Raw genomic sequence first — 15,377 nt, forward strand, 5'->3', positions numbered from 1 at the left:
TCCTCTGCTTCTCTGGCTTTGGAGTGGACTCCAACCACCTGGGACCTTTTAGAAATGCAGATTCTGATTCGACAGAGCAACGGTGTGGCCAGAGACTCTTAGTCCTAAAAGTTCCTGGATGACATCCAGTGCTTCTGGTTTGTGATCACACTTTCTTCAGCCAAAGTCTACAGCAGTGGTTCTCAAACCTTAGTGAGCATCAGAATGACTTGCAGCTATGAAAACACAAATTCCCGGGCCTTCCCCAGGCTTTCTGAGTCAGTAGATTGTGGTGGAGCCCACGAACTACGTTTGTAGCCAAGTCTGCAAACTGCCTTTGAGTTGAAAAGCGTGGAGCATCTGTCTCTTCCTTTCTCGCCTGCCTCCTCCTCCAGTTCCTAGAAAGCCGTATTAATGCCTGGACCACGGCAGCCCTCACAGAGCATGCTAAGAGCTGGGATTATCCACCCCTACGCTCCACTAGACAGTAAGCTCCACGGCGACAAGGACAGCCTCTTCTGTCTCCACCTCTTGCATGTAGTTGAGGGCACTAGTCAGGATTGTTCCTCATTCAAGAAAGTTGTACCAACATCATGAAGATCCTCAGATATCTCATTTATAGCCAGAAATGGTTACATGTCTGCCTTTGCTAGGGTCAGAATACTGACAACTGTTAGTACCACTCACAGCCAGCTGAAGGACTCTCTAGGTTGGTGAGAATTGCCATATGCTTCCCCGCTATCCAAAAGTAGACCATTCCTATGAAGTCTTTCCTCAGGCTAAGCAGCAACTACCTTAGGACTCATCTTGCTAACAGATGCACACAATAAGTGGAGATCAAGCAAGAAGCTCACAGACACGGGTCAAAGCTCTGGCTGCCTGATACTGAAGTGTTCAGTGTGGTTTCTGGGGAAGGAGCTGGGAGGGGCCCCTCAGGCTCGGGGTTACTCACCGGCTCCACACTGGTTCCTGCAGAACAGATGATGAACCGTATTTTTGCTTTTCGCTTTTTTTTTCTTTTTTTATGAAAGTGAAAACTCCTCTTCGAATTTCTTTCAGTTCATGAAAATAGATACTAACGTATGTCTTTCATCGAATCAAGGTGGCGTGACGTGAACGTTAAAAAAGCAGGAGATACCTGTCTCCCTTTCTCTCTTTGTTGATAAATGCCAGTTCCTGACTTTTTCTACCCAGTTGTTTTTCCTTTTGTCTGCGAAAAGCATCACAGGAACTGCAATACTTCTAAAAGCACTGTTTAATTAAAAAAAAAAAAAAAAAAAGCCAGGGTTTTTAATTTATCCCCCAGCTAGAGTCTTATGTAAACTGCTGTCTGAAATCCCTTTGTTCAGGAAACTCTGGGGGGCTTCATTTGCACCCCTTCCACCCCTCCACCCCCCAGGGAAGGGGTTTTCCTTCTTCCTAAGCCATCTCTCCCATTAGTCTTTATCTCTTAATAGGACAGAATTATCTTATTTGAAAACAGTCTTTATTTTTCAAATCCTTTTTTAAAGTCACTGAAGAGAGTGAGGACAAGAATGTTGTCTAAGTAGAATGGACCAAGGTGGGCCTCTTCTTCTGGGCAGAGCTGGAAAAGATAAGAAGATGGGACTAGCTGGCTGGGGGAAGAGAGACCTTCAAGCAAAGGAGCCAGCACAGAGGTGCAATGCATTTAGAGTGTGGGGACAGGAACAAGGGGTAAATTGAGTTAAGTAATATGGCCCAGATTCTGGAGAAAGAAGAGTCCAGAAATCCAAAATGTGGAGCCAAGAAGAGAGGAAGTATCTTTAGAAACTGGAGAACCATTTCTTGAAATGAATAACTCTTTCTGTTTTTGCTTTTCTCTCCAGACATTCTCCAGAAGTGGTTCTGATATTTGTTCACTCCCATTTTTGGCCAAGATCTGTCAGAAGATTAAACTGTATGTATATGAATGCCCCCTCCTGAGCACTAACGGGGAGAGCATCTTTGGTGGTTTCTGTTTTTAATGATGAAAATGATCTTTAAGTTAAAAGGCATCTTTCTGAAGGTGAAAGTGTTTCTTGCTCATGACTTGTATAGAAACTAGAAGACTAATTAGCTTAGAACAAATCATTTTGGAAATAGACTGAATACCAGCATCTTTGAACCTCCAAGCCTGACTTACAGTCCTGGGCTGGAACACAGCCTTCCTGCCAGTACATGCTCACACCGGGGACGGGACAGCCCCTCCTTGATCCAGACGAGGTCGGTCACCCGTTCTGATGGGGACTCTGAGCATCTTTAGTGCAAGGCACTCATGAGGCTGGAAAAGGACCCTTGTTTTCAAGAGCACAACCTATTACCTAAAAACCCTAGCTCTAATATCTATGAACAAGGTTCCAAATGCAGAGATACTGTCCAGAGTTCCCAAGCCCTCCTGTCTCAGTTTAAAATCCCATGCTCCAGCTCACTCTAAGATTGTGCTACTGTCCAGAATATTGAAAGACGGAACAGTATCCTAGTAGGCACGTTGGACTAAGAGGCAAAATAGCACAGGTCCCCTTCCACCCAGCTCTTTCCCTTGTAACTGGGGCAGGGCTGCTGCCAGGCTGTGTACGACCACCATTCCCAGGGCCAGATACTGAACTTTCACTGCATTTCTGCACTGAATTCTCATAATTCCATCACTATTCCCATTTTGAACAGAAGAAAACTGAGTCTTACAGAGGTAATTTTTCCGGGACTTCTTTCCAGTGGTTAAGACTCTGCTTCCACTGCTGGGGGCATGGGTACGATCCTTGGTCAGGGAACTATGATTCCACCTGCCACATGGTGTGGCCAAAAAGTTTTTTTTTTTTTCTTAAAAAAAAAGTAACTTCTCCCAGCCACAAGGACCCAACATACACCCCCAGATATATTGGGCCACATTTGTTCTCTGGAAACATCCCCTTTTGGATTCCTCTGCAGTGCTGTGTCTTGAGCCAGCTTTGAGGACTTGGGCCCCTTCATGTCTCCAAACCTCAGTTTTTCCATGTCTCAACTCAAGCCAAAGAGCCATTTGGAAGGTTTTAAAGATGCAGACTTCTTGGTCTGAGCCCTGGTGGGGGAACATGGCAGATTCCTAGGCTCCTGGTTAACTATGTCCTCCCAGGTGTTCCCATTCTAGTTCTGGAGCCAGACACAGGTGTTACATGTACAGATAATGCTTTAATGACTCAAAATAATACTCCTCTGTAACATACTCATTGGGACCATGCCATCTGCCCGGACCCCTGTTGTTTTTATTCTCACTCTTCTGAAGGCAGTTCCTATTACTTGAGTGCATTCTGGTCCAGCCTGGCTCTCATTGTGAAGGGATAGAGGGGAGAACTCTCCAGAGATGAGAGTCAGGCCTTATACCTGAACTGAGAGGTTGGGTTCATGTCTTAGAGTTGCTGTACTAAAATACCCCAACCTGGGTAGCTTGGAACAACAGAAATATATTCTCTCCCAGTGCTGGAGGTTGAAAGTTTGAAAGCAATATGCGGGCAAGGTCCCTCTGAGACTCTACTCCCACTGACATTCCCTCAGAGACTCTGGATAGAATCCTCCTTGCCTCTTAGCTTCTGGCACTGGCTGTCCATCCTTGGGAACCCTGACTTTGCAGCTGCATCACTCCATTTCTGCCTTCCTCTTCGTGCATGGACATCTTGCCTGTGTGTCTGTCTTTTCCTTTTTTAACCAGTCATATTGGATTAGTTCAGTTCAGTGCAGTCACTCAGTCTTGTCCGACTCTTTGTGGCCCCATGAACCGAAGCACGCCAGGCTTCCCTGTCCATCACCAACTCCCGGAGTTTACCCAAATTCCTGTTCATTCAGTCGATGATGCCAACCAACCATCTCATCCTCTGTCATCCCCTTCTCCTCCTGCCCTCAGTCTTTCCCAGCATCAGGGTCTTTTCCAACAAGTCAGTTCTTCGCATGAGGTGGCCAAAGTATTGGAGTTTCAATTTCAGCCTCAGTCCTTCCAATGAACACCCAGGACTGACCTCCTTTAGGATGGACTGGTTGGATCTCCTTGCAGTCCAAGGGACTCTCAAGAGTCTTCTCTAACACCACGGTTCGAAAGCATCCATTCTTCTGCACTCAGCTTTCTTTATAGTCCAACTCTCACATCCATACATGACTACTGGAAAAGCCATAGCCTTGACTAGATGGACCTTTGTTGACAAAGTAATGTCTCTGCTTTTTAATATGCTGTCTAGGTTGGTCATAACTTTCCTTCCAAGGAGTAAGCATCTTTTAAATTTATGACTGCAATCACCATCTGCAGTGATATTGGAGCCCAAAACGATAAATTCAGCTACTGTTTCCACTGTTTCTCCATCTATTTGCCATGAAGTGATGGGACCAGATGCCATGATCTTAGTTTTCTGAATGTTGAGCTTTAAGCCAACTTTTTCACTCTCCTCTTTCACTTTAATCAAGAGACTCTTTAGTTCTTCACTTTCTGCCATAAGGGTGGTGTCATCTGCATATCTGAGGTAGTTGATATTTCTCCCAGCAATTTTGATTCCAGCTTGTGTTTCATCCATCCCTGTGCTTCTCATGATGTACTCTGCATAGAAGTGAAATAAGCAGGGTGACAATATACAGCCTTGACATACTCCTTTTCCTATTTGGAACCAGTCTGTTGTTCCATGTCCAGTTCTAACTGTTGCTTCCTGACCTGCATACAGGTTTCTCAAGAGGCAGGTCAGGTGATCTGATATTCTTATCTCTTTCAGAATTTTCCACAGTTTATTGTGATCCACACAGTCAAAGGCTTTGGCATAGTCAATAAAGCAGAAATAGATGTTTTTCTGGAACTCTCTTGCTTTTGCAATGATCCAGCAGATGTTAGCAATTTGATCTCTGGTTCCTTTGCCTTTTCTAAAACCAGCTTGAACATCTGGAAGTTCACGTATTGCTGAAGACTGGCTTGGAGAATTTTGAAACTTACTTTACTAGGGTGTGAGATGAGTGCAATTGTGTGGCAGTTTGGACATTCTTTGGCATTGCCTTTCTTAGGGATTGAAATGAAAACTGACCTTTTCCAGTCCTGTGGCCACTGCTGAGTTTTCCAAATTTGCTGTCATATTGAGTGCAGCTCTTTCACAGCATCATCTTTTAGGATTTGAAATACTCAACTGGAATTCTATCACCTCCACTAGATTTGTTCATAGTGATGCTTCCTAAGGCCCACTTGACTTCACATTCCAGGATGTCTGGCTCTAGGTGAGTGATCACACCATGGTGATTATCTGGGTCATGAAGATCTTTTTTGTACAGTTCTTCTGTGTATTCTTGCCACCTCTTCTTAATATCTTCTGCTTCTGTTAGGTCCCTACCATTTCTGTCCTTTATTGAGCCCATATTTGCATGAAATGTTCCCTTGATATCTCTAATTTTCTTCAAGAGATCTCTAGTCTTTCCCATTCTTTTGTTTTCCTCTATTTCTTTGCATTGATCGCTAAGGAAGGCTTTCTTATCTCTCCTTGTTATTTTCTGGAACTCTGCATTCAAATGGGTATATCTTTCCTTTTCTCCTTTGCTTTTTGTGTCTCTTCTTTTCACAGCTATTTGTAAGGCCTCCTCAGACAGCCATTTTGCTTTTTTCATTTCTTTTTCTTGGGGATGGTCTTGATCCCTGTCTTCTGTACAGTGTCACGAACCTCCGTTCATAGTTCATCAGGCACTCTATCAGATCTAATCCCTTAAATCTATTTCTCACTTCTACTGTATAACCATAAGGGATTTGATTTACGTCATACCTCAATGGTCTAGTGGTTTTCCCTACTTTCTTCAATTTAAGTCTGAATTTGCCAATAAGGTGTTCATGATCTGAGCCACAGTCAGCCCCTGGTCTTGTTTTTGCTGACTGTATAGAGCTTCTCCATCTTTGACTGCAACAAATATAATCAATCTGATTTTAGTGTTGGCCATCTGGTGATGTAGGGACCACTCTAATGACCTCCTAAAGGAAATCAGTCCTGAATATTCACTGGAAGGACTGATGTTGAAGCTGAAGCTCCAACACTTTGGCTACCTGATTCCAAGAACTTATTCATTGGAAAAGACCCTGATTCTGGGAAAGATTGAAGGTAGGAGGAGAAGGGGATGACAGAGGATGAGATGGTTAGATGGCATCACCGACTTGATGGACATGAGCTTAATAAGCTCTGGGAATTGGTGATGGACAGGGAAGCCTGGCATGCTGGAGGTCCATGGGGTGACAAAGACTGAGTGACTGAACTGAACTGAACTAATAACCTCATCCTAACTTAACAACATCTGCAAACATCCTCTTTCCAAGTAAGTTCCCATTCACAGGGACCAGGGGTTAGAACCTCAACAGCTCTCTTTGGTGAACACAGTCGAGCCCACCACAGAGGCACTTTTCCTATGTTCCTCCATCCTTCATCTCATGAGCTTCTTGGATGCTAAAAGCCACTGAACAGCCCCCATCTGCTTTGAACGTATCTCAGGAGAGGAGAAGGCTGTGCTTCTGACCCACATTCAGAACCTCTTAGTTTAAGAACTTTTCCTGGTTCATCTGCCCACATGAGTTCCTGTAAGCCAGCTGTGTGAAGTGCTGGCCTAGATCCCGGAAACAGTTATCAACACTGCTTTTCATGAATAGAGGTGGAGGCGGACAGCATCAGGATATGAGGAGTGGAGGGGGAATATGAGACAGGAAAGAAGGTGCTGGGAGACTGAGAGACAGCCAGATCCCTAGGTCCCCAGGCCCCTGATCATTTTCATCATGCCTAGCTCTTGTTGAATTGAGACTCCTGTCTCCTCCTTGCTGAAATCATCATTATATTTTCTGTGTCAAACATGGGCCTGCAGGACCAAAACAACATCTCTGCAATTGAACCACCTTTGAAACACTGAATTCAAGAGCATCTGTGACCAGAGATTTTCCTGGCCCAGTTTACAAGGGAAACTCTTTTTATGAAAAAGCAAAAGCAATATGTTTTTCTTCTTCTAAAAATCATTGTGCTTCTGGTATAATTCATACCGGGTCACAATTTATTCAGTGCTGTTTGGTTTATAAAGCACATTTAAATGCAACCTCATTTATTCATCAAATAACCTGTGGCTCAGTGATAATAATGACAAGGAAGAATAACCCAGTACTGTCTCTTCACCAGGAACTCTTATAAAGGCAGCCCTGCCAGCAGACCCCATTTTTGTCCCCCTTTTTAAAGATGCACATTTATTTTCCCAAAGTCACAGAACTAGTCATGGATAGATATGACATTTGGACCCAGAACCATTACATTGTCTGTGCCTTGACTCTGAGCCCCAGTTTTAGATGAACAAGTTGGTTCTAGTTCATTTAATGCCTGATCCACTAACACAGTCAGTAGGTAGTAGAGACAAGCCTACATGTCTTCGACTATATTAACCCTTCCGTAAAATCCCCTCCAGTAAGAATGCCTCTCCTGCTCCTTGCCTCTCCCTGCGCCCCCGTTTGTTCTAATGCCTTCAAAATGCAATGGTGGCATCTCCACCCACGGTAAGAAGTTTTCCAGCTCCCAGCCATGTCACTAGCCTTCTTGGTACCCCGTGCTCCCTGGCGCCTGCTCCTGCAGCCTGTTCTTCCCTGGGCGCTTCCCCATCAGTCTCCCACACCTACCAACAGCTTTGGAAGAGTGAGAACACCATTTCTTGGTAAGCTTTTTAGCCCTGGTTCCTACCGCAGTGCTTGACCTCAGTAGGGACTCAGTGAAGAAACAAGTGAATAAGCAAAGAAAAAACACTAATTTATTAGAGACAAAAATGTGTAGGATACCAGGCTACTGCCATGGGGCAACCAAGGATTTTGTTATTGTTTTGTTCTGATCAGAATTCACAGTGCCTATACACTGCCTAATTTTTTTTATTGCAGCAATGGTGAGTCAGGAGTGTCCCCTCTTAATATCAATAATGTATTCTTTTTATTGAATTTCCAAATGCTTAAGCCCACCTATGTATTATTTCACATAAATTCACACAGGCTATCATATCCTATGTTAATTGCATTTTTAATTCATCATTCTTAGCTTTTTTCACACGTTCCTTCTTGCTTATGCCCTGCTCTTGCTGCTCACCTCAGTCCCTATCCCCTCCACACAGTGAGCCGTGTAAACATGTCAGTATGTATCTTTCCATGGTTTTCTCTGCTTTCATTGCATCTTACAGCAATGCATGTAACACATCCACGTGCAGAAGAAACAGCCACTCTGACCCTGCACTGCTGCCTGGGATTCAAATGTGAGGCAGATACTCATGGATACTCATTTTCCCTTGTTTTCTTTTGTTGTAATGCCCCAGTTTCATGACATAGTTTTAGGCATTTTGAACTTGAATAGCTCAATATTATGTAACGAATAACATTCAGCTGCAGTCACAATTGCTCACTGGGTCAAGCTTGTCAGCCCAGACCCCAGGCAGAGGGCAGGAGCAGCAAGCAGGTGATTGGCTGTACCAGCCAAGGTGATAACTGGAGTTCTAGGTATTTTCACTGTAAGTTTCCTGTTTTAAACATCTTTGCTGCCACAAATATTAGTTTCACCATATAACTAATTAGTGTGAGGCTAATTACAAAATTAAAGAGGCTTTATTACTAAATACAAAATACCTGAATATATTTAAAGGGTGAAAAGTGGAAGTCAGTCGTGTCCGACTCTTTGTGACCCCATGGACTGTAGCCTACCAGTTTCTTCTGTCCATGGGATTTTCCAGGCAAGAATACTGGAGTGGGTTGCCATTTCCTTCTCCAGGAGATCTTCCCAACCCAGGGATTGAATCCAGGTCTCCCACATTGTAGGCAGACGTTTTACCGTCTGAGCCACCAGGGAAGTCCTTTTAAAAGGTGCGTAGATTTAACGGCACTAATGTGCAGGTGACTGACCTTATTTTGTGACTTGTACCTGAACACTTGTCTTCCAGGTCTTTCATTCTTAGTATTTTACACATTGATTCACCTCCTCATTCGGCATCACGTTTTTTCTTTTTGCTAAAATTTCTTCCTTTGTTAGAGGAGGTATCAATTTCCAAATACTAGGATGTATATTTATACCCAAGCTTTATATTGCATCCCATTCCTGTGTTTTTGCCTAGAAAGGAGCCTGGTGGGCTACAGTCTATGGGGTTGCAAGAGTCAGACACCTCTGAGTACACACACGTGTGTATTGTGCTATGAAAGCCTCTATACTGTTGTGTGATCCTGGCATCTTGTCACGTGCATGTTGATAAACATTCCAGAGTTTTATAGGAAATGTGAGTTCAAATCTGCAATTTTCAGGCTCTCATCCTCTTTCTCCTCCACTGTAGTGTGTTTAGAAATAAGAAACTGGCTCTTGGGGCAAATCATCATCATTTGTCATGATTTTTGTATGATACATATCAAAACAAACTATCAACCAGTCATTTTACCTTTTATGGCAAAATTGTCTTATGGCCAATTAGTTACACAGTGAGAATGTTTATAACAAAAATGCTTGCTGTGAAGGTACTTACAGCAAAGAAGTTTACAGTAAAAATATCTAAAAATAATGGACATGCAAAACTGGATTGGACATTGTGTGGCTGGGAACCTGAAAATCTGAAGAGAATCCATGGGTTGAATTGGGGATATATCCAGAAACTAAAATGTCATAAGAGCAGACAACTTAGGCCTGTTTGCCCAGTCCTAGAAGCCACTCTTGGTATAGCTGTTAGCACTGTGCATAATAAAGAAAAAAGCTAATATTTTGTGAATACTCATCACATGCTTGGCACAGGTCTTCCTTGCTTCACATGTAACAACTCATTTAGTCTTTGCAACAGTCCAAGGAAGCAGATACTGACATTGACCCCATTTACAAATGAGCCAACAGATGTAAAAATGATGAAATAATTTGCCTTAAGGTTATGTACAGCAGACCTGGGATTCAAATCCAAGGAGTCTAATTTCAGAACCTAGAGCTATGTTAAAGGGCTTCCCATACTTTTCCTTCCTACTAGAATGCCTGTCACTCAGTTACTTGCTTTGAAAATGCTTTCTAATCCTTTAACTTTCGCCTTAAGATTGCCTCCTTCCCTGTAGAGAGGGAAATGTCTTCCCTCTGCGTGCACAACCCTCTTAGAGAATTTTCTCCATAGCACTGTAGATATCTATTAATACATTGTTTTCCCCATCCATCACTGAGCTCTTCTAGCATAGGAAATGTATCTAATACTCATCCTTAATATCTAATATGATGTCTGCCACATGGTAGGGACTTCAAAAATAGCTATGGAATGAATGAATGAATATCTTGGCATACAACCAGGTACCTGTAAGGATACACAATGTATCAAATTTATATACAATTTTGAAGAAGCAGTGATAGTAAAAGTCAACAATGCTTTATCCAAAACCTTGGAGCCAATTGTAATTTGGAATTCAGAATTTCCCAGATTTTAAGAGAGTGACATATCATGTATATACTGCAAATCACCACACTCACTTATACTCTTAGCACCTCCTGATCAAACACATTTATATTTCAGCAGTGAAATATATGGATAGTCATATTAAGTAGGATATAGATTATGAATTGCCTTAGATTAGTTTAGGTCAAATTTTGCCACCAAATAAATTAGCTGCAACGTTTGAAAGTAAGAAACAACTCTTGGTTTTCAGGACTGTTTGGTATGTGGGCTATGAATGAGGGATTGTGGAGTTTATGTACATTGCAACTTATGAGATTTAGGATGGCCAATCTACCCATGCATGTCTAGAATGTATGGTTTTGTTTAGTTACTTCGAGCCTTTAAAATAAACAAGTAAAGGTTAATTTAATGACCAAACGTTCTAATTCTAGAAATTCATTTGTTCCTTCCTTCAAGGACAAACTCTCACCCCCAAGGTGGCAAAGGTAGGAGGAGATAGTTTTGGCATGATTGAGAGAGACCTTTCACCCAGCGCTTTTTCTCAGACTGATAATACGGCTGTTTGGGTTTGTTCATCCTCTCTCTCCTCCCTACCCCATCCCTCTCCCTCCTCCTCTTCCTCTTATTCTTTCTCTTGCTCTGTGTCTTTCCTCCTTTTCTCAACTAGGAGCCTAAAACAACTATCCAAGAGGTCAAATACATACATGGGAGAACCCTACCTATTCTTACAGGGGATGTCATCTCCCAAGAGGTCTATAAAGTGGACTTCTGGTGGCTCCACTATCCCAGAGCTCTTAAGACAGGCTCCACACCACCAGTTAGGCTCCATGCTGGCTCTGGCTGAATTTGCTAGCCTTGAGACTCTCAGAACTGCTGAGAAGCTCTTGGTTTAGAAGACCATTTACTAAAACCTATAAGGGAGCGTGTTACTCTCTCTACATTTTAAGTTCCAAGAGTAACCTCACTCTGCCATATGATGGCACTTGCCTGCTACTCTGTAAGTGATTCTCCTAAAGGGAAAACAGTGTTTACCATTTGGAAGCTGGGGAAAGTCTGGTAGTGAGGACTTAGGGGAAATCCTTGCTCAAAGGAGGTATCCGTAGTTTTTGGCATTAATTGCTTGATCATCAATCACATCAATTACACCCAGCTCTTGAAGGGGAGTGACAACTAAATGCCTAATGGGTCTCAGATGAAGTGATTTAAAAGAGGAGAATCTTAAGAAAAGACTTCTGTCCCAGAATGTGTAAAATGTGTAAAATCTCTAGTACTAAGTTCATTGACTGGACCAAAAATGTAGTCTCCTTTCCTGAGGACCTCAACAGGCCATATCGCATGCCCTCTAAAACTTGAGTTCATTATATTTTACTTACCCATATAGGCCAAGTAAAGTGTCAGAGAGAAAATCATTCTGTTGAGTGGAGAGCAGAAATAAGCAAAGTTGGGCTGGTACTCAATTTTATCTTTACTTTATAAATTTTTATTTAGGCCCTTAATTTTATCTTTATAATGGGGTTTTGTTAAGTAAACTCAACACAGTAATATCTAAACATGTCTGTGTTTATTTTCACAAACACACTTTCTTTTTTCTTAGCTCACAGGTGTTTCATTTTCTTTCTTCTAGAGCTATACAAAATTCTGTGCCATTCAAAGATGCAGATTCAGACAAATATAGTGATTTCCCAGTGAGTATTGTTAAGAGTAACCAGACATTCAGTAAATATTGCATTGCTTCCTATAAATTTCTTTCCTTTAATAAGACAAGATTGAATGCCATTTGAATGTATTATTAATTTGATAATATACCATTTTATAATGTTTATATACCTTTATGGTATCTACACATGGACCATCAAAGTGGATCTTAGTCCTAGACTGTTTTCATTTCCTGAAGCCATTCCCAGCTGTAATTTTCCATGGGGATAACAGTTATCTTGATAATAGGTCATGAATTATTTTCAAAATTCTTAAATATACTTTAACTTACTTTTTAAAAGTGTATATGTGTTTTTGTGCACATGTTTGATTTGGAACAGTTAGGATATACTACCCAAAGCAATCTATAGATTCAATGCAATCCCTATCAAGCTACCAACAGTATTTTTCACAGAACTGGAACAAATAATTTCACAATTTGTATGGAAATTAAAAAAACCTCGAGTAGCCAAAGTAATCTTGAGAAAGAAGAATGGAACTGGAGGAATCAACCTGCCTGACTTCAGACTCTACTACAAAGCCACAGTCATCAAGACAGTATGGTACTGGCACAAAGACAGAAATATAGATCAATGGAATAGAATAGAAAGCCCAGAGATAAATCCACGAACCTATGGACACCTTATCTTCAACAAAGGAGGCAAAGATAATATAATGGAAAAAAGACAACCTCTTTAACAAGTGGTGCTGGGAAAACTGGTCAACCACTTGTAAAAGAATGAAACTAGAACACTTTCTAACTCCATACACAAAAATAAACTCAAAATGGATTAAAGATCTAAATGTAAGACCAGAAACTATAAAACTCCTAGAGGAGATCAAAGGCAAAACACTCTCCGACATAAATCACAGCAGGATCCTCTATGACCCACCTCCCAGAATGTTGGAAATAAAAGCAAAAATAAACAAATGGGACCTAATTAAACTTAAAAGCTTTTGCACAACAAAGGAAACTATAAGCAATGTGAAAAGACAGCCCTCAGATTGGGAGAAAATAATAGCAAATGAAGCAACAGACAAAGGATTAATCTCAAAAATATACAAACAACTCCTGCAGCTCAATTCCAGAAAAATAAATGGCCCAATCAAAAAATGGGCCAAAGAACTAAACAGACATTTCTCCAAAGAAGACATACAGATGGCTAACAAACACATGAAAAGATGCTCAACATCACTCATTATCAGAGAAATGCAAATCAAAACCACAGTGAGGTACCATTACACGCCAGTCAGAATGGCTGCTATCCAAAAGTCTACAAGCAATAAATGCTGGAGAGAGTGTGGAGAAAAGGGAACCCTCTTACACTGTTGGTGGGAATGCAAACTAGTACAGCCACTATGGAAAACAGTGTGGAGATTTCTTAAAAAACTGAAAATAGAACTGCCATATGACCCAGCAATCCCACTTCTGGGCATACACACTGAGGAAACCAGATCTGAAAGAGACACGTGCACCCCAATGTTCATTGCAGCACTGTTTATAATAGCCAGGACATGGAAGCAACCTAGATGCCCATCAGCAGACGAATGGATAAGGAAGCTGTGGTACATATGCACCATGGAATATTACTCAGCCGTTAAAAAAATTCATTTGAATCAGTTCTAATGAGATGGATGAAACTGGAGCCCATTATACAGAGTGAAGTAAGACAGAAAGATAAAGCACTTTACAGCATACTAACACATATATATGGAATTTAGAAAGATGGTAATGATAACCCTATATGCAAAACAGAAAGAGACACAGATGACAGAACAGACTTTTGGACTCTGTGGGAGAAGGCGAGGGTGGGATGTTTCAAGAGAACAGCATCGAAACAGGTATATTATCTATAGTGAAACAGATCACCAACCCAGGTTGGATGCATGAGACAAGTGTTCGGGCCTGGTGCACTGGGAAGACCCAGAGGAATCGGGTAGAGAGGGAGGTGGGAGGGGGGACCGGGATGGGGAATACATGTAACTCCATGGCTGATTCATGTCAATGTATGACAAAACCCACTTCGATATTGTAAACTAATTAGCCTCCAACTAATAAAAATAAATGAAAAAAAAAAAAAGCCAGAGTCAAAAAAAAAAAAAAAAAGAACAGGATATCATAATATTCTCTGTGAAATTCAACAAGCAAGTAACAGATGTCACAAAGTTTCCAAAGTTGATGGGCTCTCAGATACTCTACCTGGCAATTTGAGAAATAAAAGTGTTGTTTCACATCATCATGGCTCTTGATCCTTTTGAATCAGACATGTCAAAAATATAATAAATCCATGCAAGTAACCCGTTTGGCTAGAGAGTTTTTAATTATTCAGTAAAATTAATTGTTGGACACCATAAACCAATTGCTTTGGGGCCTGAGAAAATTGATGATTAATAGAGAAAGTTCAGGGAGTTGGATGGCCCTGTTGTTTGTGGAAGTACACGTAGACACATACACATGAACACACATGTACACACAGACACATGTATGTGAAACATGCATTCGCATAACCACCCATGTGAATGTACGCGTGCTCACGTATTTGCAAATTCACACAGATGCATCCCCATACTTTCACATATTGGCACACACACACACACACACACACTCACACACACACTCACACACATGCTACACCTGTGACTGGCCCTAGTACCATATTCTATTTCACCTCACTCGGGAGGTCTTAGCATATTCATCTTAATTTCCTTAGTGATCTCTGGTGTTCCCAGACTATATTTGAATTTGAAACTGCAGATGTCAATACCTCTCTGACAGCTCTGACTGGGCTTCACCGTGGACAACATCAAAGCAGAACTGGCCCTGTGTGTGCTCTTCCCTTTCAGACACTGCGAGGCTTTCACTGGCGAGGGAGAGATTGCAACGACAGCAACAGGATGGCATACCCAGGCAGAAGGTAACGGTCTCTGCTCATCACTGATTTTGAAAATTGCCTTCTGAAAAGGAGGCAGGAGGCATAATTATCTCCTCCAGCCTACGGGATTCATGCTTACAGAGAGAAGGGACCTCCGTGTCCTCGCTAAAGTAAAACTCAATGAAAAAAAACAGTAATTGTTCATTTTATTGCCCCCCAAAATGCTCATCGAGCATGGCCAACCACTCTGCATCATGCTGCATGGTAAACAAATAGAAATACGAGTTTACAGTCTAGTGGAAGATACAAATGAGTAGGCAGGTTATTGTGGACGTTTATCCGTTCTCCTGCTCGAGCTCTATAGGCAGCCCTGGGCCCAGAAAGAGTAGCCTTTTCCACCAAGAGCAAGGCAAGGACTGCAGGGAGTGGAGTGCGGGTTTCATTTTA

General features: G+C 41.8%; 1 protein-coding gene across 2 annotated transcripts in view; it reads left to right on the forward strand.

Annotated features, from left to right (window-relative positions):
* The window catches only part of AOAH (acyloxyacyl hydrolase), a 188,477-nt gene that overhangs the window by 62,892 nt on the left and 110,208 nt on the right, over nucleotides 1-15,377 (forward strand). For both annotated transcript variants that reach the window (XM_065939088.1, XM_065939089.1), the window contains 3 exons: nucleotides 1,827-1,897; nucleotides 11,987-12,047; nucleotides 14,902-14,972. In XM_065939088.1, the coding sequence (XP_065795160.1) occupies nucleotides 1,827-1,897; nucleotides 11,987-12,047; nucleotides 14,902-14,972 (203 nt within the window). The remainder of the gene's footprint in view (nucleotides 1-1,826; nucleotides 1,898-11,986; nucleotides 12,048-14,901; nucleotides 14,973-15,377) is intronic.

The sequence above is a fragment of the Muntiacus reevesi genome, chromosome 6, assembly GCF_963930625.1.
Source record: "Muntiacus reevesi chromosome 6, mMunRee1.1, whole genome shotgun sequence".
Taxonomy (NCBI): domain Eukaryota; kingdom Metazoa; phylum Chordata; class Mammalia; order Artiodactyla; family Cervidae; genus Muntiacus; species Muntiacus reevesi.